Below are 23,105 nucleotides of genomic sequence, written 5' to 3' on the forward strand. Positions count from 1 at the left end.
CTTGGGTTGTTTTCACCCCCGTATGAGCACTGCTGATGGGAAGAGTCTTTCAGCAGTTAGTGTTAACTTATGCGGGGGAAAAAAAAAGGTAGCCAAAATACATCTTGCAAAGGGAAGAATAAAACATAGCTGCAAACTGCTCCTGTTGCAAGTTCTGATTCAGGAGGGAATTTCAGCTCCTAGCGTGCTGCTGCCCCTCCCGAGACGGGAGAGCAAAGGCTCCCCTGCGCTTTGCCGTTCGTCCTCGGGCTGCCTTCTTCAAGCTGTGTTGCCAGATCGCTGCGGAAAGGCGCGTTGGAGTAGAGAAGTGCTCTCATCTGGGGCATGTCTGGAAAACCGTTCATTATATAAGAAAACAAGATGTGCTAATGTGCACTTTAGGGGTTTTCTGCAGGCTGTTGTTCAGGAGTTACACATGGCTGTTTAATTTTATTTCTGTTTCCAAAACCATCTCTATAAATTCCTCACCCTTCTATCTTTAGCTGCAGGGGTCTTTTGTTGCAAGATGTCTTTGGTATTCTTTGGGGGGAAAAATCATGATGAAACCAGGAATAAAATATATAAAGCATGTTAAGAATAGCCTCCCTTTCCATGGCATTCTGCCTTCTGTTGCTGCTCTAAGGGAACTGAAGCAACTCACAACCTTTTCATACCCCAAAACGCAGGACACTTGAGAAACTGCATTTGCACTTTCCTCCTTCTGCTACAATCCATCTGTGGAAAAAATTAGACTTTGGTTTCTATGTCATTTTACTGTCACCACTCACAGGCACTTGATCACTAAGAGAAAGAAAAAAATGTATATAATAGAAGATAACAACCACAAGAGGAAAATTTACTGCTGAAAGCAGCAGAGCATGCAGAAGGCAGGGGTCAAATGCTCACCTTGCTTGCTCTGCAGTGGGGGGAACAGGTGAACAGGCTCCCATCTTCTGATGGGATCCAGCGCCAACAGCCCAGGCAATAGATGGAGACCACTTTGGGCCAGGCTGGCGCTGGTGGCTGAAGGTCTGGGGACTGGCTGGCAGGTGCTAATGAGGATTAGGGGACACTCACATGCTCTGCTGTGCCAGCCCTGTTCCCAGAGGAAAACACCCTCCACAGAGCCGTAGCGAGGGATATCCCATCGCACCTCACCAGCATGGTATCAGTCATGGCCTTAGATGCAACATGCCATGAAGACCGAAAGAGCTGGTAATAACTGGGATCAGATGGGAGCTTTGCAGCTTGGCTTTCCACATATCACTCATTTGCACTGGCTTTTTTCAGCACAAAACCGAAACAAACACCTCATTAAGCACCAATTGTACAAAGAAGGTTGCAAGAGCAGAGCCCTGACCAGCCCACCCTCGTGCTCCTGGCTGCCTGCGTCCCTCCTTAATGACGGATGGTCACCCCAGGACCAGACCACCATGGGATGGCTTTCTGACCCCACAGTTTCTCAGACACAGCCTGTTCACAGCCCAGCTCCTGCCTTAGCCGATGCACAAGTAAGCAAAGCTTTGCCGCCAAGGCTGGCCTGCAGCCTCCACTATTTGGGCACTTCCACAACAACCTGACCGTGCCAGCTTATAGTAAGAGTGGTTTCTGGGCCAAATAACACACCAAACCTGCCTGATCCCTCCTTGCATGCTGTGTATGGGCACTTGCAGCTCAACAGCCATCTGAACTGAGCCTCGTCGAGGGTCTGAGCACAATCAATGCCTGGATGAGGGCAAGTGCTGTGCCATGCACACATCACATCTTGCTGTGCGTTCGCAGCAGCGGTGGCCTCCCACCCGGGCCTCGGAGGCAGCAGTATCTGTCTGGGGATGTGGGAGGAATTAGCCACTTGCAGGGGCCGGTCAGTACCCCTGAAGTGAGCTCAGCCCTGCCTGTGACAGCAGGTTGGAGAGGCAGCCATGCTGAGACGGGAGAGGGAGACAGAGACAAAGGAGTGGGCTACTGCATGAAGCTGGTTGGTACCTTTTCTCTTTAATGTACTCTGGGAACAGGGGGATGGGAGCGTCCCTGTTTCTCCCACAAACAAGGGCCCTGACACTGCTTTGTTCGGGAAGATTTTCTTTGAAGCAACCCTTTGTGTCACCCTCTCGCTCAGCCGCGGCGGTGCGTCTGCTTTGTCCTGCCAGCTCAGCCATGGAGTGTTTACAAGCCTCCCTCACCCTTCCAGGCTGTGGTTCAGCTCCATTGACACTGAAGGCAACAGACTCCTCTCTCGGCGTGTGATCAATCAATTACTTCCTCTGACACTCTGTTACTATAGCCCTTACATCTCCAGATTGCAGATGAAAAGACAGGCTGAGAAGGGGGACAGGGAAGGGGAGAGGTCTCCTGAGGTCTCCTTCAATTGAGTTGTTGGACATCTGAAGAAATCCCCATCTGCCATATTTAAAGACACAGAGAGATGTTTTGCTCCTGAACGGCAGAAAAATCAGAGGGTTTTCACAAAAGAAAAACCTAAGAAATCAAATGGGTCAAAAAACTTCAACAAGATGCAGTGAACACAGATCAATGGTGAGTCAGTCCTCTCTGCTGATGGAGATCCCAGACTTTGTTCCTGCCCATGATTATCAGCCAAACACCAGCATTACCAAAGGCACAACGTGCGAGAGCCAGCCATCACACCTTTCCTTTTCACTGCAAAATAACAACATAAATGAAACCCCACACCAGCACTCGCAGAAGAGGAAGGAAGCTGAGCACATGCCTCAAACTCTTGCACTGCTGGCAGGGGAGTCCTACTCCTTGTTGGACATCCGTCAACAACCCCATCTCCGAGGGTTCCCTGGAGGTTTCTAATACGTTGAGCACTTCCCATGCAAACACCCTGCACGCGGCGCAGCCTTGGCAGGCACAGGGCTGAGTGCAGGGGCTCTCCCACCGCCAGCGGATGAGGGCTGCCTGTCTCAGCAAAGGGGGACCCCACCTCAAAAAAAACAGGTGCGCCCTTCCTCATACCAACTGCGATGTCTTCTGTACCTCTGCAAGAAGTGACATTTGGGGCAGCCGCAGCACACACACACACAGACCTGCTGCCCTGCCAGTTTCTGTGCCATTTGTAACAGGACTAAGTCTTTGGCGTAGGATTTCTGCTGTCAGACCCCATTGCTTCAGGCTCTGCTTCTAGCAATATATTACACACTAGTATCTCCATGTCCGACCCAGTGCTACTTTAAAAACCACCACCATACTACTGGACTGTGATTGCTCAGCAACGCTGTACGTAGATCCCAAGAATTCCTTGGGATTCAGAGGGGAAAAAGACCCCAACAAGAAACCCCAGGCTATTCACTCTTTCTAATGATCTACTGATCTACTTCCTAAGCCAGCATAAGGAAGGCTTTCTGTGGTGTGTTTGAACTGATATATCAAAGACAGTTGCTTAAAACATCCTAGCTGTGATTAGTGGACCATGACTGCTATTAACTTATAAGGAATTCCAGGATCACCAGACTGTGGTTTGCAACATATTATTACATTGCCATTCAACGGTGGTGTGCAGCCGCCTGATTTAAAGAAAAAGGGAGAACTAGTCTCAGACTAAAAACTAACCTCCCCCAATTCGTTCAAATAAGCTCTTGTGCTGAGCTCTGGCCAAAAGCAGCCAGAAATTTCTTCTGTTTTCAGTCTGCTCTTTGCAGTCTGTTCTTTTTTATTTTGCATTCATATTTAATTGCAGAATTCACACCCAGCCAGAAAAGGCTGGGAACGAACCAATCATCATCTGCAGCGCTCTGACCTGCTCCTGTGCGATGCTGCTACGCAGCAGCCTTCGGAGGGGAGCGTGCGATGCGCTGTTGCTATCTAGACAGGGTTTTATGCCTGAAGATGCCCAGGTCTTCTCTTCTTTATAGGGCGGGGAATTTAAAGTGATTCGCCAAAGCAGGAAATCAATAGCGGGGAGCCCAAATCTCACAACTCCCAGCCCTAATATTGCTGGTGAATCTGCCACTCCCCCGTTACCGCCTGACAATAGGGATGATAACCATTAAAAAGGCTGTGTGTAGCTAAGGCAAACAGTTGCTCATTAAAAGCATAAACCAGTTCCTACGGAAATCAAGGTAAAACCTCCCGCTGCCTTTACTGGGCTTTGCATCTGGTCCTTAACACAAAAAGGGTAATTTTAAAAATATCATTCTGGCACTCTCCTTACATTCACTAAACCTTCTAACTCCCGCATCCAGACAGCAAACCCGTAACACGGAAGAGCACTGCTATCCCCGCTATGTGACGCGAAAAAAGTGACCGAGGCTCATATCCCCATAGACACGTAGGCTCCTGAGGCCCACCTGTTTGGGATGAGCCTCTGTGAACAGTGTCACCCACTGAGCTGGAGCACTGTCGCAAAGACAGCCAAGGGCTTTGGGCTCTTTGCTGAAAGCACGATCATCTCAGTGCTGTGGTTATCATCAGGCTGTTTCAGCGGGATTGCTCTACTATTGTCCTATGGCATCTGCGCTAAGCGGGGTCAGCAGAGATGCAAGGGACTTAGAGCTGGAGCACAGCTTGCACTGCACGTTCAAAACAGGCACAGGTTTCTGACGCTTTTAGCTGGATCCTGAACCCAGTTAGTGAGGAGTCACCACAGCCAGCCCTGTGCTCGCTCCCTCTTCAGACGCTGTGGGGGAGCCATGGGTCCTGCTCCCTCCCTCACTGTCCACAGAGGCTGAGTAAGAAGCGAGTACACCACCACCTCCTCCTCCTTGCTAGGAGGAAGGAGGGGGAGAGGTCTCTATCTCTAATGCTATTGTTCCCAGTGTCACCAGCTGGCCCTCAATTTGTCATCATGCCAGCAGGAAACAAGGTGCAAAACCAGATCTGACTCCTACGCACCGGATGCTGGTGAGCTGGCGGGACGCAGGAAACCCCAGGGGAGTGCCTTTGAGGCCATCACCTTCTGCAGACCCTGGACTTGGCCTGTCCCCTCAGGGAATGGCTCTGGGGGCACGGGGAAGCGCAGCCGCGGAGTGAGCTAAGCTCTCACAGCTCTGCAGATGGGCAGCAGAGAAGAAAGATGTGGACAACCTTGAGCTGTTAACTCATGTGCCGGTCTAACGCCGTCACAGCTAACCTATTCACTGATGTTTCATTTCGGAAAATGACCTGGGCTTGACGGGAATTACGAACCATACAGCGGATGCTGCACAGACCTAAAAACCAGCAGAAGCTCATTTGAAGACAAGTTGAGCTGCCGTGTCGTGTTACCCAGACTGAACTATTTCCTGTACGTTAGAAATGTTGCTTCTGGCTACCCATGCCACAAATGTATGAGCAAGCAAATGCCTTCCTTAACATCTCATCTTTGACTTCCCCTCTCTGCAAAGTTAAAGCTTGACTCCCCCAGTGTTGCAGGAGATGCAGTCACTTCCCCTTGCATCCCAGCGAAGAACCCCCCCAAGCCCTGGCATTCTGTAGTGCTCCAAATGCGCTTCTCTTTTCTAAGCATTTTCCCAATCTCAAGATGAACTGCACCGTTTCTAATATGTTTACTAATAAGCTTATTATGCATACTTTTCAAAGGATTTACTAATTAGCTGTCCATAATTGATGCCTTGTCTACTCTTAACCTTTGCTGATGGAAGGACGGCTTCTTGCAATATTATGCTCTTGTTTGAAGGAGACTGTCAAGAGAGCCAGGCTGAATACTGCAGCCACCAGCTGCCTGCCTGTCTGAGGGCACTGGGGCTGGCTGCAGCTCCCCCCACTGCCTGAGCAAGGGACTGGGGCTAGCCTCTCTGCTGCTCTCTAGGAAGGATGCAGAGCTGTTTAGTTCTAGTGCCCAGCTTCCTGGAAGCACAGGAGATGGCCATGCTGCTATAAGAGACCTTCACTGGCTAGCCGAGCCCGCATGCCTCGCCCATTGTACTGTGGCCTGGGAACACCAGCATGTTGCTGCCAGTGTCCCCTGGCAGGCAGCGCTCTGCGAGACAGGTGCTGGGAATGTGGTGTCTTCCCTGGCCAAACCTTGGTCCCCTCTGCCTTTCAGGCTGGGAGCAGGGACATCTCCTGCCATGCCTGTCTGGTATCCAGCACACACCAGGATGCTGAACTTGGTTCAACTCTCTTGGCACCACTGTGGCACTTACAAGGTCACAGTGATGACCGCATAAGTTTCTTCATTACAGTGGCCCCAGTCCCTTTTTCTGGAAACCCCCAGGGTTTGACATGGGGAGCCAAAGTCAGAAGGAAGAGCCTGACTGTGTGGCTCCAAGCTGTCTCCAATTTGGCGGCTCCTGCACGTTTTTGGAGCCCTGGGTCCCTGTCTCGAGAGTCCTTCACCAGGATTTGGCATGTGCCACCAGAGGGGGCTGCGAGCCACGGCAGCAGTCTCCCAAATCCTCCCCAGGCAGGAATCCCACCCATCGAAGCCCAGTTGTGCTGTGTGTCAGAAAGGGCTACAAAAAAACCCACTGGCACGGTCTAATTGTCAGTCAGGCCTTTTTTTTCTAAATAACGTTCCTCTGGTGCAGATGTTATGACTCAGCTGAAAGGTCTTCTGCTTGCAGAGGGAGCACAAGCCCATCCGCTGCAGTGTGGAGGGAGCATGGCTCTGCTGTGTGTGTACAGCAACGTCCTGGCACCCAACGGCAGCTCTGCCCAGCCTAATCCTCCGGCAGAGTCAGTAGCCAGTCTTGGGAGGGAGCTTTTAATGGTCCAAAGAGAAGCCCAGCAGTGGGAGGGAGGCAAGAATGGAAAAGGTGGTTATAAATGCAGTGATTCACACAGAGCTGAGGTTTCTGACTTGGATTTTCCAAGCAAGCAGCACAGAGAGAACAGTGAAATGGCAATTAGGAAGGAGGGGGCAGCTCAACGACGTGACCGCGAGCCAAGGGACAGCCACCTCTATTCCACACCTATTGCAAATGGTTCAGTTTGCTCCTGGGATCACAAATAAACCCTGGCAGCACAAGGCTGCCCAGCTACCACCATGCCACGTGGGGAGTGGAAAAATTTCGCCACAGCAGCAGCAGAGTGCTCTTTTCCACTGGATGCCACTTCCCTATTGAGAGAGCAGACACTGACGGCGCAGGGCCGCACTGCCCGAGCAACAGCTGTGCTCGCAGCACGGAGGGGAAGAAACGGCGAGCAGACAGGCTATTACAATTATTTCCGAATCGTTTGGCACGTCTTTTACTGGAGCATCACACTTCCCTTTTTGGCTCTGCCATTACTGCTGTGGCCCCACGGCTGCAGGACGGCATGAACAATGGCCTGGGTCCCATGCTCCCTATCACAGCGTGCCCACCCTCCCGCAACAGGGATCCCTGCCGTGCTGGTGCGCAAGAGCCACAACACCAGGAGAAGGCAAATTTTCTTAACCTGAAGTGCCTTCCCAAAGCAGGGCGCTTCCTCAGAGCACGGACGAAGCACAGAGAGAGAGGGAGGAGTATGTTCTGGGGCTTCAGTTACTCCTTCCATGATGGTGGTGGTAGGGGTGCAGTTACTTCTTAATGCAGCTGGACACAGTCGAAAAATAAAAGCCCAGATGTGCCTCCAGAAAAACAATAGCAACACTCAGCACCGAGCAGCCGCCCCTGGCTGCCACCTCCGGGCGTCCATCCCCGGCTGACGCTCCCGCCTCCGTGCAGGGAGAGCCGGCTGCCGAAGCCGCTCTCTGCAGCCAGCTCTCACTCCGGCGTCCGGGCAGCACCAGGTACGCAGGCCCTTTCCGGCCAGCTGCCCGGCGAGGGGAAATCACCGACCTTTCCGCAGAGGTCCCCAGGGTGCCGGGCACTGTACAAAACACAGGAGGAAACGCCTCCCGTCCCAAGGGAAAGCCTAAGGCAGATATAAGGAAGGCCAGAAAGGACACAGTAAAACTAGAAAGACTTTTGCAGATATTTTTGTAGGCCTTAGTATGGGTTTTAGGAATGTAAATGTTATGCTTTATGATGGAGAAATTTTAGCCTAATAAGGTAAAATGAAATGTCGAATGAAGAAGCTACAGAGGAAGCGGCTACGGTGTTTACCTCTTGCAGCTGGAAGCACAGACTGGCCCTGCTCCCACTCCGATAGCTACCAGGTAGCAATACCAGAGTAGGGGGAACTTTGTCTGCCCAGCGACAGAGTGCCACAATGGGGTTCATCAGCCTGTCACCTCTGTGTGAACATGCTCTATATTAATGATCAGACATCAAAAGAAGGGCTCTGCCCTGACACTATGTTTCTTTGATGCTGAACTGTTCCTCTTAAGGTTCCCACCTGCAGCTGCAACGAGGCCTTTGTTTCTTCATAAAATACCCTCTGACACTCAGACAGATATTACTACCTACTAGTACTGCTTAATGCCCAAGCATTACACAGTGTTAATACTTGTCTCCTTCTGGTAGGTCACAAAAAAAAAAAAATCTCCCTCCTATCATTTTCTTCCAGGCAGTGCTTATTGTGCACTGTTTTCATTTCTTTAGTTATGCTTCCTTTCAACCACTGTCCATGAAGTTTTCTTTCAAACCCACTACTTTGCAGTGCTGGCTCTGGGGAGCAGGGACCCAAAGTCAGCTTGGCTCCCAGCTCATACCTGTGGCTAGCAGAAGCCTAAGTGCACTGTGGATGAACCCTGTTTCACTTGCACACAGGTGGTAGCTGAGGGGATAAAGGTGCAGGCGGACTTCACTTTCAGGAGAGGTTTGATATTAATACCTGGTTTCTCGAGAGCAATGTTGCCGCAGGAGCTGAACTAAATCAGAGACCCTGACAAACTCTCCACCATTCATGTCCCACATGGGGGAGGAAACCCCTCCAACTCAAAACTTTCTGCTTTAACTAAAGGCTCCCTGCATGCATGTGCACGCAGAAAAGGAAAGGGTGAGACCATGTAGCAGCCACTCAGATCTGCCACAGTAAAGTAGAAAGCAGCAAAGGGACAACATCTCCAGCGCTCAGGCAGCCCCTCCAGCACACACCACCTGCAGCTCAGGACCAGACCCTGCTCTCTCACAGGGAGCAAAACATGGCAAAAGTTGTCCAAGGTGCTCAGATCTAAAACTGACAGCTTCCTACACGTGGAGGAAAAGTCAGGTGCCCACTGGGGTTTCTGGCTCTGACCAACCTGGTTTTGCTTGCCCGAGACCTTAAAGAGGCAGAAGCTGGAGTCCCTCCTGCCCAGCTCAACCTCTACCCTGCCCGATACCTATTGCATACTCTGCAGACTACAAATATAGGCCTATAAAGCTTCTATTACTGTGAATTTGGGGCAACTGCATTAGCTATGAGAAGGCAATACAATCCAGCCTGTACAAGCAATAATAAAATCTGAGAGCAACCATCATTCTCACATGCACTGCTGAGGCCTTGTTGTGTTCATCTATGCCCACATTAAGCCTTTCTCTGCCTTCTCCCCTCTCTAAACACAGGACTGATCCTGCAAAGTGCTGAGCAACTTGCATACACAGTGACTTCAGGGAGAGTTCATGGTGCTCGAAGCCTTATTAACCCAGGCTTTATCTGTAGGGGGTGATGAGATCCCCAATGACATCAATCAGTACACCTTCATTAGAGAAGCTATGCTGATTTATGTTAGCTGAGGATCCAGCTCTACACTTCATAACTTTCAGTACATCACACCCGTGCAGAATTCTTTGTTCTCCACAGGACTGATTCTACAGCCCCATAAATGCTTCCCCTGTCCCTCTGTCCTTTTTGCAAACAGAGTTCCCCTCTCCATATATAACCCCCTTTTAATCAACAGGATCAGCATGTCTGGCAAGACTGCTGTGTCAGGCCTGTTTTAGGAGACCCCAAGCTCCTTCACAGCTCAGGCATCCCTCTAGTTGGCTGTGGATTCCAGATTAAACACACAGGTTTATATGTCTGCTGAGACCATGTTATTAACTCAGCCTTTTATGGTGCCCTTTGATGCTGTTAATTATTCTTTACTAGCTGTTAATTGTTTTTCCTGGACATTCAGTTTCCAAGTCCCTTCTTAGAAGAGAAAAAAAAAAAGCAAACAAAACCAATCCCCAGTTTACCAAACACAGCAGAATGAGCACCGTGGAGAGTCAGATCCAGCCCAAACAGCTCGGACCCCCAAGCCCCCAGCCTCCCGTGGCCCGAGCCGGGGTCTCCAGCCTTAGGGCTCTCTATGCCATACCTCTGCCTAGTTACATGCCAGGAAATTGCTCTGCTCTCCCAGCGCAGTTTAAAAGGACAGTGAGGCCACTTCGACACCGAGAAAAACAAGCTGCCTTTTAACCAAAGTCAAACTCAGGTTGAAAGTGAGTTAGCTCTTGCTTTCAGGGGATATCAGGCTTAGTTAAGAACCACCAATTCAGTGCAGAGAAGGCTCATCCTATGTGTCCAAACCAGCATCTTATAACCACCCAGTCAGTAAAGGCACACTTGCCCCTGAAAGGCAACAAGACAGAGTGCTATGGGGGCTCAGGACAATGCTTGTTTTCACGTGCAAGGAAACATAAGGCCCACACTGCTAGGCAAAAGTAGGAAGAAGTGACTATGTACTAGAGAGGAAGAGGAAGGCTCTTACTTGCAGTCGTGTTTTTCGATTTCGAAGTGAGGGTTGAAGTTGAGGATAATCTTCTGGTTGGATTCAGGGGCATAGATGACCCACTCGCAGTTCTGGTGGGAAGGGTAGTCATTGGGGTACCCCGGGGAGGTGATGTACCCGGCATCCTTGGAGTTCAGGCGGCCCCCGCACGGCTGAGCTGCAGAGACACAGAAAGGAACAAGGCATTGAAACGGGTTCTGGGCATCAGCCGCACATAGCCGGTCCCTCTGGGCCACTGCTAGGGGTGGTCTGATAAAGGCCATTCTCCAGGCTGTTGACATCTGTTTGGTACTCTAATATTTCATATTAATCTCTGGGCAAGGGCAATTATTCTATGCAAAAAGCCTACTACTTTTCCCCTCCACCTCCTGCCACACTTACATACCACATTTCACACAGACCAGAAAAGAGAAATAAACGCTCTTGCCGAGGCAATTACAAAGCCATAAATAAGAGACAGATGATATCAGATCATCTGGAGCTGCCTCATCTTTATCCCTTCTTTGCAAGCTGCTGTGTGGCAGTCTCCCACAGGTGCCTCGAGAGGCACCAAAAATTTGGAGGCGTACGACCTTTGTACAGCTGCAGGAGTGCAGAAAGTTTTGCTGGTCCCAAGGAAGGAAACTGAGGCACGGTGGGGCTGATGGCAAGACCAGGCCACCTGCATGGCTGGTGGCAGAGATGAGGACAGCCCTTCTCTGCTTGTTGTGCCTCCCTCCCCAACCCCACCTGCCCCCCCCCACCCCATCTTGGGCAGACTGGCCTCCACGAAACCTTTCAAGCTAACACAGCCGTTGGAATTGCAGACACAGATAATCAGCAGCGGTGGTTTTGTGGGGCTCGCCCGCAAATGGCTGGCAACAGCTGCGTGGTGAGCTGAGGAAGCACTCTCAGCTTGGGGTTAGAACAGGCCCTAGAGGGTGATTTTCATCTTCAAAAAAACATTTAATCTCATGAAACGCTGCAAATCAGATTTATTATTGCATTACTTGCTGGGAGGAAAATCTGCATCACAGGGTCAATTGATAACGCGCTAACAAATCCCAACCAAAGTCCCTTTCTCCATGGGGCCCCTATCGTGTGCCTCTCGCTGCCCCCCCTCCCCTGCCACCGCCCTGTCCCAGCGCCACGGCCCCACGGGCTGTCACAGCTGCCCCTGGAAGACAGCATTGCCTCCCCACACCCAGGAAAATGGGCAAGAAAGAGCAAAATGGGCAAAAACCCAGCAAACCCCTAAGATCCCTTCACAGGGCAGGGCTGGCAGGCATATAGGATGACCCCGGTCCCTGCACTGCAGAAAGGCTTTCCCCTCCCTGACAATAAGCAATGGGATGCAAACCCTCGCGGGCTGTCCCCACTGCGAGGCTGTCCCCACAGCCTCCCCACGGCCCCGGAGGGCTCTGGTCCTGCGAGAGGGTGCGGGTGGGCTCTCATGGGGCCCCATGTGCACACCTTGCAATGGGGCCTGAGGCACATCCCCTGCCCCCAAGGGAGCCGAGGCACAGGAGGAGCATCACCCTCGGTGTAGGAGAGTAACCACACGTCCCACACCCCTTTGGCTTCACGGGCCGAGGGTCTCCGCGGTGCTCCCCACTGCCCTGGCCCTGAGGGCTGTTCCCGTCCCTCCCGCAGCGGCACTCGCTGCAAAGCCCCGGGACTGCCTGGGAGAAAAGCAAAGCAGCACAGCCTATGTGTGGGCTCAACCATGCTGCGGGTCTGGCTCTGCCCCTCTGCCATGGGGTCCGCCAGGCCCCAGGGGTGTCCCCTGACAGGGCTGTCCACCAGTCTGCCCACTCTCGGTGGGGACATCCCAGCCCACCTTCGAACCGCCACTCTTGCACGGCAAGGCAAGCAGCAGAAGCGAGGCCGGATCCCTCGGCGGCAACGCTTCCTGGAAAAAAACACTCTGAACAAACAACCTGCTGCCTGCACGCTGCCTGCAGAGAATGCACATGCCCTGTGCGGGATCAAGGGCAGCAGGAGGGCCCTTTGTGGGGGAGCGAGGTTTCCTTCACCATGAAAAAGCACTGTCTCCGTTTCCCCCATTTTTCATGCCATCTAACACATTGAATTTTTCAAAATAACTTTCTTCTCACACACCCAAAGGCAGCTCTGCAGCCTTCCCTTTTATTTTCTTAAAATAATCCTGTAAGTATCCTGAAACATACGAGGGGGAAAATCGCAACACTACCACGGAAGAGCTGAGAATACCAAAAAACATCTGGTTTTGTTCCACGGATGAGCTTGCTCAACACACAAACATTTACAAACCTATGTTCTTGCACAAATCTCTTCTCTCAGCAAAGCATATTTGCCCACACACGTGCCTATGCGGGTTTGGGGACAGAGAGAAAGACAGACATTCACGTGGAAGGAAGAAATTCACGGACTTGTTGACATCAACGTACAAATAGACGTGTAATTCACACTTCACTCATGTACGCACTTTCACACCTTCTCATAAAAATTCACACCTCGTTTGCACACATGTCCACCCCCTCCAGCAAAGAGAAATATTCAAGCTGCAGATTATTTTTCTTGGAAAGGGCAAAGTCTCGAAGCAATGAAAATACAGTCAATCCTTCTGCACCTCGTCATCCCCTCCCCGTCCTCTCCAGCTTTAACACACGTGCTACCCGCTAGGCTGATACCACCAACATCACCACCACTCAGGAGCTGCTAGCCCCTTACTTGTGCTGGATACTATGAACGCTCTGTGAGCCCGTTGGCAACTCAACCAGTTGGAGGGGAACTGCAATGTGAACAGGGGTGTGAGGCTCCAGCTTGCCCAGCTCTTCCCTGACAAATGAACTCAGGAGCAGAAACCCAGGTTTACCCTGATCTTAAAACTTTCTTCGCCCTGCAAGGCCATCACAGGTCAGTGGGACTGAGCTAAGGAAATCCCTGGGCTTGGTCCTGATTTCAGGTCAGCTCGGTGCCCAAGTTAAACTGCTGGTGCCAGTGAGGACACCCTGAGTTAGAGGGGCTGGAGCCCAACTCTCTGCGACTGTGGTCTCTGCACCAAATCGGGGCAAGCAGATGAAACCGCTGAACGGACAGGAGCACCAGCCACATCCCTCAGGTGTTGAGATACCACCAGGAAAATTCTACCGTCTTGCTGCAGCAGGGAAGGCCTTCCCCCTGCAGGAAAGCTTAACTGTGTCTCTCAGAGGAACAGGTTTTGTCCTCTCATTCACCCCTTTCCAAGAACATCCAGAGAAATGAAGGGGGCTGCTTCAGTACAGCGCTGCCTTGTCCATGCACAGCACCAGGCCACGTGGTGGGCAATGGCGTACCAGGGAACCTGCGGCTTCTTGGAGTTATCTGAAGAGGCAAAATTACTTTAATATCTTTGTAATTGTTCTGTCAGGCTTTTTCTCTTTTGATTCACTGGTATCTAGCATATAAACACCTGCAACAAAAAAAAAAAAATCTATCACTGTGCCCACTGACGTGCAAAGGGTTTGCCTCAGCAGACATGCCAACATTTGCTTCTGTATAAAATCAGGCCTGTTTGTACACAGTAGAGGGTCAAGCTTCTACATAATGTGTCCTTTCAAACTGATGCATTGAATCCACACAAAAATAAAAACAAAAAGAAGAAAAAAAGGTGAGTGGCATGGCTGCTGCCCAGGCTGTGTACTTTGGAAGCAAGACGTGCTCCACAGCTAATGGGCTCTGGCAGCTTTTGCCAGCCCTGAATTCACTTAATAAAATTAAAATTAAATTCTGAAGTATAAAGCCAAGCCTGCCAGGTGCGTGGGGACATCCGTGCTCAGTAAGCAAAATGCAAGACGTTGAAAGCAAACTGCTTGGGGCCCCTGCCAGCCCACGTGGTAGAAGGGGCCAGTGGAGCGCTGTGCTGATGGCGGAAGCCATGGGAGAGCAGCCGGGCTCCTCAACGGAGGCTACAGAGGTCAAGCACTCCCCGGCCACTGTCAGAGCAGGCTGTCTTCAGGATGGCAAATCCCCAGATCCCCTCACTTCGTTAAGGCCCACCACATGACTTACATTATCCCAGCAACCCTCTCCTTGCAGGACCACCCCAACAGGGGAACTACACCCAGAGGATGACTGCCAAGCCATAGGGAAGGGAAAGAAAGACCTGGAGAGGCTCACCAGGGCAGACTCCTGCAAATGCCGCAGCGTATGGCAGGCAACTCCAGAGTTTCCAACAGAGATGGGTATCAGCACTTAAGCTCCTCCCCCTTTGTGAGGGGCAGAGCCCTTTTTCCCTCCTCTGACCTCCTGGAGACATCCAGGCTGACAAAGCCTCCTTCAGGCTGCAACAAGCAATCATCACTCAGGGGACCCAAAAACAAGAGCCAGGCCCCGGGAACCTCCACCCACACTTGGGTTTTTCAGCTATGCAGCCTCATCAGCACACACTGAAACCTTAGGCCGGGAGCAGAGCGTTCCCCTACTTGAATTTCCTGCCGATTAAACCCCTCTGGATTTCCCTCACCCCAGGAGAGCAGGGCTCACTATTATTGTTGGACCTTCAACACAGAAACTAAAGCCAACTCTGCCTGTAACAAAAATAATCATCACCAGAGAGGCTCGTTTCACAACAAACACACATACTACAGCCTCTCAGAGCTTGTAGCGTCCAGCAGAAAACTATCATGTGTTTTGATCTGCTGGGTTCAGTTTACTTTGGGGATGTAACTCGGCGCTTGCGCACAAAATTTAAGGCATTCTTGTTGCCTTAGGGGCAAGCATAGCAGCATCGGTGTCTGTGCATGCTTGGAAAGAGCAGCACTTCGAGGGCAGCAAAGGTGCAAGGGAGAGAGATCCTGGAGTCCCACAGCAGAGGGGTGCACTGCCTGGCCTCGTTACTTATTTCTCTTCCTCACATGAGGCCCTCACAGCCCAGCTCCACACTCTCACCCAACCACCGCAGAAGATCTCTACATCCCAGGATTCAGCACTGGGCAGAGATTTGCCCTGCCGACCCTCCGACAGTGCAGCAAAAAGCGGGTCCTGGCATGCACAACCTTCTGCTCTCAGAGCTGCTGAACTTGGCGTGAGCCCTTGTGCAGCAAACCCTGTGTTTCAGGCCTGTTAGAGTCAAACAGCTCTTCAAGAAGCAATGTTTTTCAAGGTCTATGTGCGTCCAAGCACTTTGCCAAACCCTGCCATGGTGGGGAGAAACAGATCTCTTCTGCTGAGGATTCATTACCATTAACGTTCATCCTGCCCCATTCCCCAGGCTCTGGCCCTGGGGGAGAGTCTGGGCATGCCTAACATGGCTGGGGCTCTCACCCCAAACCGTACAGCACAACTTCACATCAGGCAGGAACACAAATGCAAACTTGTATTTAAATGATACAGCTTAGCCATTGGCCAAGGAGAGAGACATAGTGCAGAGGAAGCTAATAAGATTAAATATTTTATCCCCAGTAGCACAGATCATTTTAGCAGAAGCATGTTTGCTTTGGATTGCGAGATAAAGCTTCAAAGGCTTCCTGAGCAAATTAATGGACAAACACACCCAAGCAACACAAAGAACTTACACGCACGTTTCATCCCAGAGCGGTACCCACATCCACATCTTGGGATTTAACACAACCAGGGAAAGTCCCCTGAACATTTCATCAAGGGCCTTTACCAGTTTAACTAAGATTTCACTTAAAAATAGAGGCACAGCAAAGCAGAATTTAAAGACTGCTTTTGTGATCTGAACTAGGAATTTGTTTGATTCAAAGTGTCTCAAGCCTGTCACGAGACAGGCTCATAAAAACACTGTCTGGGCTTAAGCAAGAAAGGAACGCGCCAATCCATCAGTTGAGGAATGCAGCCGTTTGACCACTTCCTAAGGCAACTGGGGAGGGATGCAATATATTCACTTTATAGCGCTGGACAGCAGTGAGAGGGGAACGCCAGACAGCTCAGCAAATGGAACATTTTAGCTGTGAGCCTTTGCAAAAAGAGATCATTTAAAAATATTTTTAAATAAGAAGGGGTGTTGGAGGGAGGAAGAGAGAGAAGGAGATTTGGAGATTTCTGATACCTGCACTTTCTTTGTGTTAATCCACAGAAGAATTAAGTGGAAACCTGAAATAGAGACCTACTGAATCTTCACCATGGAAAATGAGAGGGCCAAATCCTGCACGCAAATCCAGGTAATTTGCTTTGAAATCCCTGACATTCAGCTGATTTCCACACCTGTGGTTCTGGATAGCCATCTTCCAGGGGCTGGCACCGCTTTGTACCACTTGAGTCAGTGGCAACCTTGACCTTTAAATGTCACCACTTTGGGGTGTTGGTGGTTCCCCCCCACCCCAACCCTTGTCTCTTTCATGAGATTTCATATCCTGGTTTTACATGGTGCCACCTCTGCTAACTTCATTATTTGTCATCTTATATCACAGGCAAATGCAATTTCAATAGGGCAACCGGCTTAATAGTGTTAGTTTTTATATAGATATGTGTGCATGCAATTCTCCCAGCTTGCCTGCGAATGTAATCGGTGGGTCTGGAATTACAACTCCTGGCTACTCCGGTAATCATTCGAGAGAGCGCCTGTGTGCATGCACGTGCAAGGGAGGGGGATAATTGCATACTGAAATTGCAGGAATCATGCCTGTTTCTCCTGCCTCTGTGTTAGGCTCCCAAGGGTTTGAAGTCTCGTGGAAACACACTGCCACCTCCCAGGAACAGGTGGCAGCTTCAGGAGACCTTCAAGCTGCAGATCAGGCAGTTTCTGAGGAAACCTTGCCAGTACCGCAGGTGGGGAAACACAGACTCGTGGAAGCTTGAAGGCTCACAGCAAAGGCAGAAATAAAGCAGAGGCTTCCTGCATGGCAGCCTGCCACCCTACCTAGTAGGTTACACTAGGAAATAATACAAGTATGAAACAATTTGCCTACCTGCCACCCCCATGAATGCTATCAATAACAGGCTGGTTTGAGCGCCAGGAAAAAGTGAGAGATATTTCCAGTTCCACACATTAAAGAAAAGAGCCATGGATTCACCTAGGATTCCTCTCTAAAGAGCCTCAGGCTTGATGAAAGGTGTTCAGTGCCTCTCTGAAATACTAATTAGTATTGTTATTACGACAATTCCAAGAAGAAAAAAAGCCTGTCTCATCTCTCATCTCACCCTGTGCCCTCCCAGCTCCCTCACACTTTTCAAATCCATCTGTCAGGGTCCATTCTTCTCAAAAACTGAATCCCGCCTTTCCCCACCGGGCAATGGCAGTTTATTCCTGGCTCTTCCCAAAGTGCTGGCAGAGCCTCTCGGAATCCCACACCACCCCTGGCTCAGCCCTCCGTCCCAAGGGTCCTGTTGGAGCTGCAGAGCAAAACTCAGTGCCTCGGCAGCGGGTGGCCCCATGGATGTGAGGGGATGGGAGGAGAAGCAGCTCCTCTGGAGCCATCCGGAGGGAGGCCCTGCCGCAGCTCCCTCCGTGCACGCTGCTGAGCAGCAGCGGCTTCAGCCTTTACGATGGCTTCCTCAAATCCAGCTACTGCTGAGCCTCACTACTAGTGCCGAAGTTATTACACATTCTGGCGAGTGCCTTAAACACATTGTTTCCTGCTGAGCACATATTCAGCGGTCAAACAGAATGAGAGGAAAGCAGGAGCGAGCCTGGGGTGTGCACGAGGGACAAAGCTGACTAGTGGCTCTGGGCACACGAGGATGAGCGCGGAAAAGGGAATGACGCAGGAGTGCGTGTGGCAGGCAGCGAGGTGGGGGGGACCAGAGGGGCTTCGTGTGTAAGAGAAAAGGTAGAGACTTGTGTGCTTGTGAAGAAAGAGAAGGAACCAGGGAGATGAGTAAGTGTGTGCATATGTGTCTACATGCACAAGGGGTTGGGGTTTTCCTCCCTCCTCTCCCCACATGCATCCCCTAAAAATCAGGGTCCAAAGGAACCTTTCAACAGAACATAAGCAGAGTGAAAGGACGGTGTCCTTTTGGCTTCACCATCTTCCCAGGAGGGGCGTAGAGAAAGGCAGGCATTCAAGCCCCACACAGACAGCACTTCACAGCTAGGGGTGACCCACCAGAACAGCTGGGGCAGATGTCTCGCCTTTGTCTCAAATGCATGGGGAGAAATCAGGGTAGGTTTCAAAGACTCGGAGCCCAGCACTTCATCTCTGGAGCCCATTTTCTTTGACCCATCAAGTATGAAGAGACAGGGAGAAGCATTCAGACAGAAAGTCCCTGCAGTCATCCATCCCTGCAAGTAATACTTTGGGCTATTCTGCATGCTAACTCACCACTTGTACCCCTTTCCCCAACCAGTTTGGGAAGAGGCTGCCTCACCAAGGCTGCGGTCGGGGCCCTGGCCCCCCGGCGTTACCCTAGCTGTCCTCCCCCATGTGATCCACAGGCAGCACTTGCACATAGAAAGGGTTACAGATCCGAGTTGTGATTTCGAGTGTTTGGCCCTGTGCCTGCCGACCTCGTGCTGACAAACCTCTCCTCCGTGTCTGTGCTTGTGTCTTTTCACTGCACAGGCATCAAGCCTGGCTCAGGATCCGGCCTTCTGAGATTGCGATTTGGCTCAGGCAGGGAGAAGGCTGACCCTTTGATTTTGAGTATGATTAAAACCATGCTACTGTAGCGCTAAGCCGTGTGCAACACTGCTAGCAACAGCCCTGATTTATGTTGTTGCTAGTATTGCAGTTTCCACCAGGGTGTAGACAGGGATTTCGAAAATAGCCCTGCTACCTCTTTGTCTGTGTGTGTATTATAATTAGAAATGTGTCAAAGGGCTGTTACAGAGTGAGGCTAGAGCTGGAAACGTTTCACACCCCACTTCTGCCCCCACCTCCATGCCGACACCGTCAGCCCAGCTTGGGTGTGTGCAGGCACATCAGCCCTCCACACTTCCCGGATTAGACAACTGTATTCCCGAGACCCCATGGGGACGTGGTGGCGGTGACTTCACCGCACAATGGAGAGCAAGTTTAGTGGCTTCCAGTTTGCTCTCAGGCTGCTGCAATCTGCCCCCACCATCGTGGCTAAATGACGACTTTTTCTATTTCGATTTCAGATAGGATCACGGGTCTCAGATATAGACGGTTTATTTTCCTAGCACAGCTGGTCTGTCAAAGGTCATATAATTTGGCAGAAATCCCAGTGCTTAAAAATTAATTTTTCCTTATTAATACAAGTGGGGGTCCCACAGGATAGGATCCCAGCCTTATCTGAACCTAACAGCTTCCTAAACCCCATGAAGGATGCTTTCTCCTCTTAGGCTATCCGTGATACAAGGCCACCGCGTCCTGGAGCCCGGCAGCACTGGAGGTTTCCGCTAGGAAACCAACCCACCCACCTGCCTGGAGTGGCACGCTGCTGGGACAGGGAGTGCTGCCTTCTCTGGTCCAGCAAAGCAGGCTGCTTTCTTGGTTTAACCTTCTAAGCCATGCATGAGATACCAAACACAGAGTAAATACCGGGAAGGGGGCTGGGGGGGAGTAGGAGCAGGGCAGGGAGATGGGAAGCGCCTCTGCAGAGCCCCCTGGGACCAATGTGCCCGCTTGTCACTACAGACACCACACACCGTGATTTTTCTGTGGCAGGAAAGTTAGGAAAACAAAATGCAGCATCCTAACTTGGGTCAGAACCCCCCACTGAGCTTGTATCAGTCGTTTTCAGTGATGCTCCTGACAACTGTCTGATTCCTAGGCTAAAAAAGCTTTTGCTCCCAGTAAGAGCCCAGTTAACAGCACAACGGGCAAAAGGCATTACACTCCATGGTTGCGTGGGTGTGTGCGCGTGTTTGTATGTGTGCGGCCATGTGCCTGCTTGGCAGCAATTTGTTTTGGTCCCCCTCCCCACCTTGCTACATCTCCTAAGTCATTACTAAAAATACTAGCTCTTAAGCAAACTATTTGGACGGCTTCAAGAGCTAGCTTTGCTTGGAGCTGCATAAACATCGTCTGAACGGCTCAGTACTTGGGTCACTCAAATCTGTTACTTCCTTACTTGATTGCTTTTTACGGGAAGATGAAAAACACACTGTCATCCAGCCTTCAGATTTATCTTCCAGGGTCTCCCACCCACTCCCCTCCATGGTTATCTCAGGGTTTGCTTGGCTACATACAAATTGGCAGCTGCACTGTTTATCTCTTACTGTAGAAATATTGCACGAGGGTTTTTTTCCATGTGGATTATCATATTATTGTCTATTAAAAACATCTCCCCTCTCTACTAACCTCCCTTAGGGAGCCTTAAGAGGGACTTTCATAATGGGGGAAGGCTTTCAGATACACCAGACTGAAACATAAATCCATCTACCTCTGGCATGTTTTTCTTACTAGACTGGCTAATTTACTGGAGCTGAGCGCAGCCTGATCGAGGTTCACGTCCCGTTACCCCACACCTTTGCTCGCTGGGGTAGCAATAAAGTCATCTGACCGGGTTTGCAGCACCACAACATCTCGGCAAACAGCCGCTGGTGTCAGCCGCAGGGAGACAACTTCCTTGCTGGCTCCAATGCCATGCGATGCTCCGCTTAGCCGGGAAAACCCCGCGTTCAAATAAACAGTTCTTACAGCAACTGAACGGCCTCAGAGACCCGGTTGGCTCATAAAACCCTTCCCAGCCAGCAGTCCTGATCCCCAAGCCCACCAGAGGATAGAAGGAGGTGCACACACAGACCCAGGCACCCACTCAGGCTGAGCAGCCCCAGGGATCGCAGCCAGGCTGGCCAATGCACCCTCAGGAGCCAGCCTCAGGTTACAGCCCCATCTGCCTCAGCACAATACCCACTCTGGGAGACCAGACACTGCCTCTGCAACAGGGACCACCCGAAAAGACTGTTTGTTGCACTTAGCAGGGGCCTCCCAGGACTTTGCCCTTTCTCTTTGCCTCATCGAGTGCTTATTCATTTGTTTTCCTATTTGAACAAAAGATGGGATTTTTTCCTTTCCTTTATAACCATAAGGAAGAAGGCGATGCCAGCCAGCAACTCAATGTACACAGAGCATGTTTGCCGGGAACATCTGTGCTTCGCTACTGCAAAAAAGACTTTCTCAGGCGGCAGAGACTCTCCGCTTCCCTTTCCAAGGAGGAGCTGGTGGCCATGCCACTCCGGGGCCGCGGGAAAGGCAGGGACCGATGCATGCACATCCCTCCTTACCATCTAACGCTGCCCGGGTCAGACTGCAGCTCAGGACCCTGTGTCCCCACGGGCTGTCTGAGGCATGTCCCGAGGCTCTGACTAACAGGAAGGGAAACCCACAGCTCAGCAGCTGATGGCTTGGCACCACCGTCCTGCCAGGCAGCTCCTGGGCTGCTGACTGCAGGAGGAGCCCCAAAGAGAGCAGCAAACGGCTGGGTGAGGCACACCTTTTCCTCCAGTGACTGTTCCAGGTGGGGACTCTGCTGTCCCCCTTGGCCAGACCCAAAGCCAGTGGCTGGGCAGCACAGGGCCCAGCCTCAGCCTGCCCTTGCCCCTCTCCTGTCCCCAAGCCGAAGCAACACCAAACTCCCGGGCTTCATCCCAGCGCCTCCTGACAGCCCCGCCGAGCTCCGAAGTGAAGACGAGACAAACACACTCGCGTCCCAAAACCTGCCACGACCCCGCCAGCTCCCGGGACACCCCGGCGTTTGCGAAGTAAGCGCGGGCCCCGCTCGTACGGCGGGCGGGCCCTCCCGGGGGCTGCTCGCAGGCTGCCTCCACCGGGCGGCTCCGCCGCAAGCCTCGCCTGCCCCAGCGCCGCCCCGCGCGGCTCCCGGCTGCCCGCTCCCCGCCACACGATGCTAATTTCCCACCTAAACTTTCCCCAGGTTGCAACCCGGCACGGGGCCGCGGGCATCCCGATGCGGGTGTCCGGGATGCGGCTGGTCCCTACCGCTTCCCCGCCCTTCCCTTCCCTGTGTCCCCCCCCCCCAAACCGACACGCAACTTTCCAATGCGGCTCCGTCCCCTCGCCCCCTCACGCCGGGCGACGGGAGCTGCGCGCCTTGCCGGGGGGCTGCGCCATCCCCGCCCCGCCACCCGCCCGACCCCCCAAAGCCCGTACTGCGAAAGCCCCGCGCCGCCGCCGATCCCTCGTTTATTCCCTCCGCGATGCCCGAGGCCGGGCACAGCCTCCGTGCGTGCGCCCGGGACCGCGCACGGGCACCCCAAAGTTGGGCGGGCGGGGAAGGACTCCCCCGCCCCGGGGGCGCCATACCTGTCTCCGCCGTGCCTCCGGAGCCGGGCAAGCACAGCCCTAGAAATCCCCACGCGAGAAGAAACGTATCCATCCTTCGGAAGAAATTAGGAGAAAAAAAAAAACAACCACCACCCGAGGCTACGGGGCCGGGCTTCGCCTCCCTGCCCCGGGCGCGCCGCGCCCCGCGTGGGCGCCCCACTCGCGACCGGCTCCGGCGGGGCTCAGCGGGGGGCGGCGGCGGCGGCCTCCCCCGGGCCGGGGCTGCGGGGCGGGCGGTGCCGGCGGAGCGTCTCTCCCCTAGGGCGACCCGCGGGGCCGGCGCCTCGGCATCCCCCGGGGCGCGCCGGCGGCAGCGGTGCGGGCTGGGGCGCCGTCTGCGCCTCCTCTCGCTCCCCGCCGGCGCCTCGCAGCCTTTTCAGGCAGGGCGGCATGTGGCTGTCAGCGCCCAGCGCCGGCGCCGCCCCCGCGCCCCCCCGCCCGCCCGC

At 52.4% G+C, this 23,105-nt stretch overlaps 1 protein-coding gene across 3 annotated transcripts in view; it reads right to left on the reverse strand.

The window, feature by feature from the left end:
- The window catches only part of NRP2 (neuropilin 2), an 89,902-nt gene extending 67,061 nt beyond the window's left edge, over window positions 1-22,841 (reverse strand). For all 3 annotated transcript variants that reach the window (XM_068407447.1, XM_068407445.1, XM_068407448.1), the window contains exons 1-2: window positions 22,639-22,841; window positions 10,484-10,661 (exon numbers count right to left, since the gene is read on the reverse strand). In XM_068407447.1, the coding sequence (XP_068263548.1) occupies window positions 10,484-10,661; window positions 22,639-22,711 (251 nt within the window). In that variant the 5' untranslated portion in view covers window positions 22,712-22,841. The remainder of the gene's footprint in view (window positions 1-10,483; window positions 10,662-22,638) is intronic.
- Between the last annotated feature and the right edge of the window lie 264 nt (window positions 22,842-23,105).

The sequence above is a fragment of the Nyctibius grandis genome, chromosome 9, assembly GCF_013368605.1.
Source record: "Nyctibius grandis isolate bNycGra1 chromosome 9, bNycGra1.pri, whole genome shotgun sequence".
Lineage (NCBI taxonomy): Eukaryota > Metazoa > Chordata > Aves > Nyctibiiformes > Nyctibiidae > Nyctibius > Nyctibius grandis.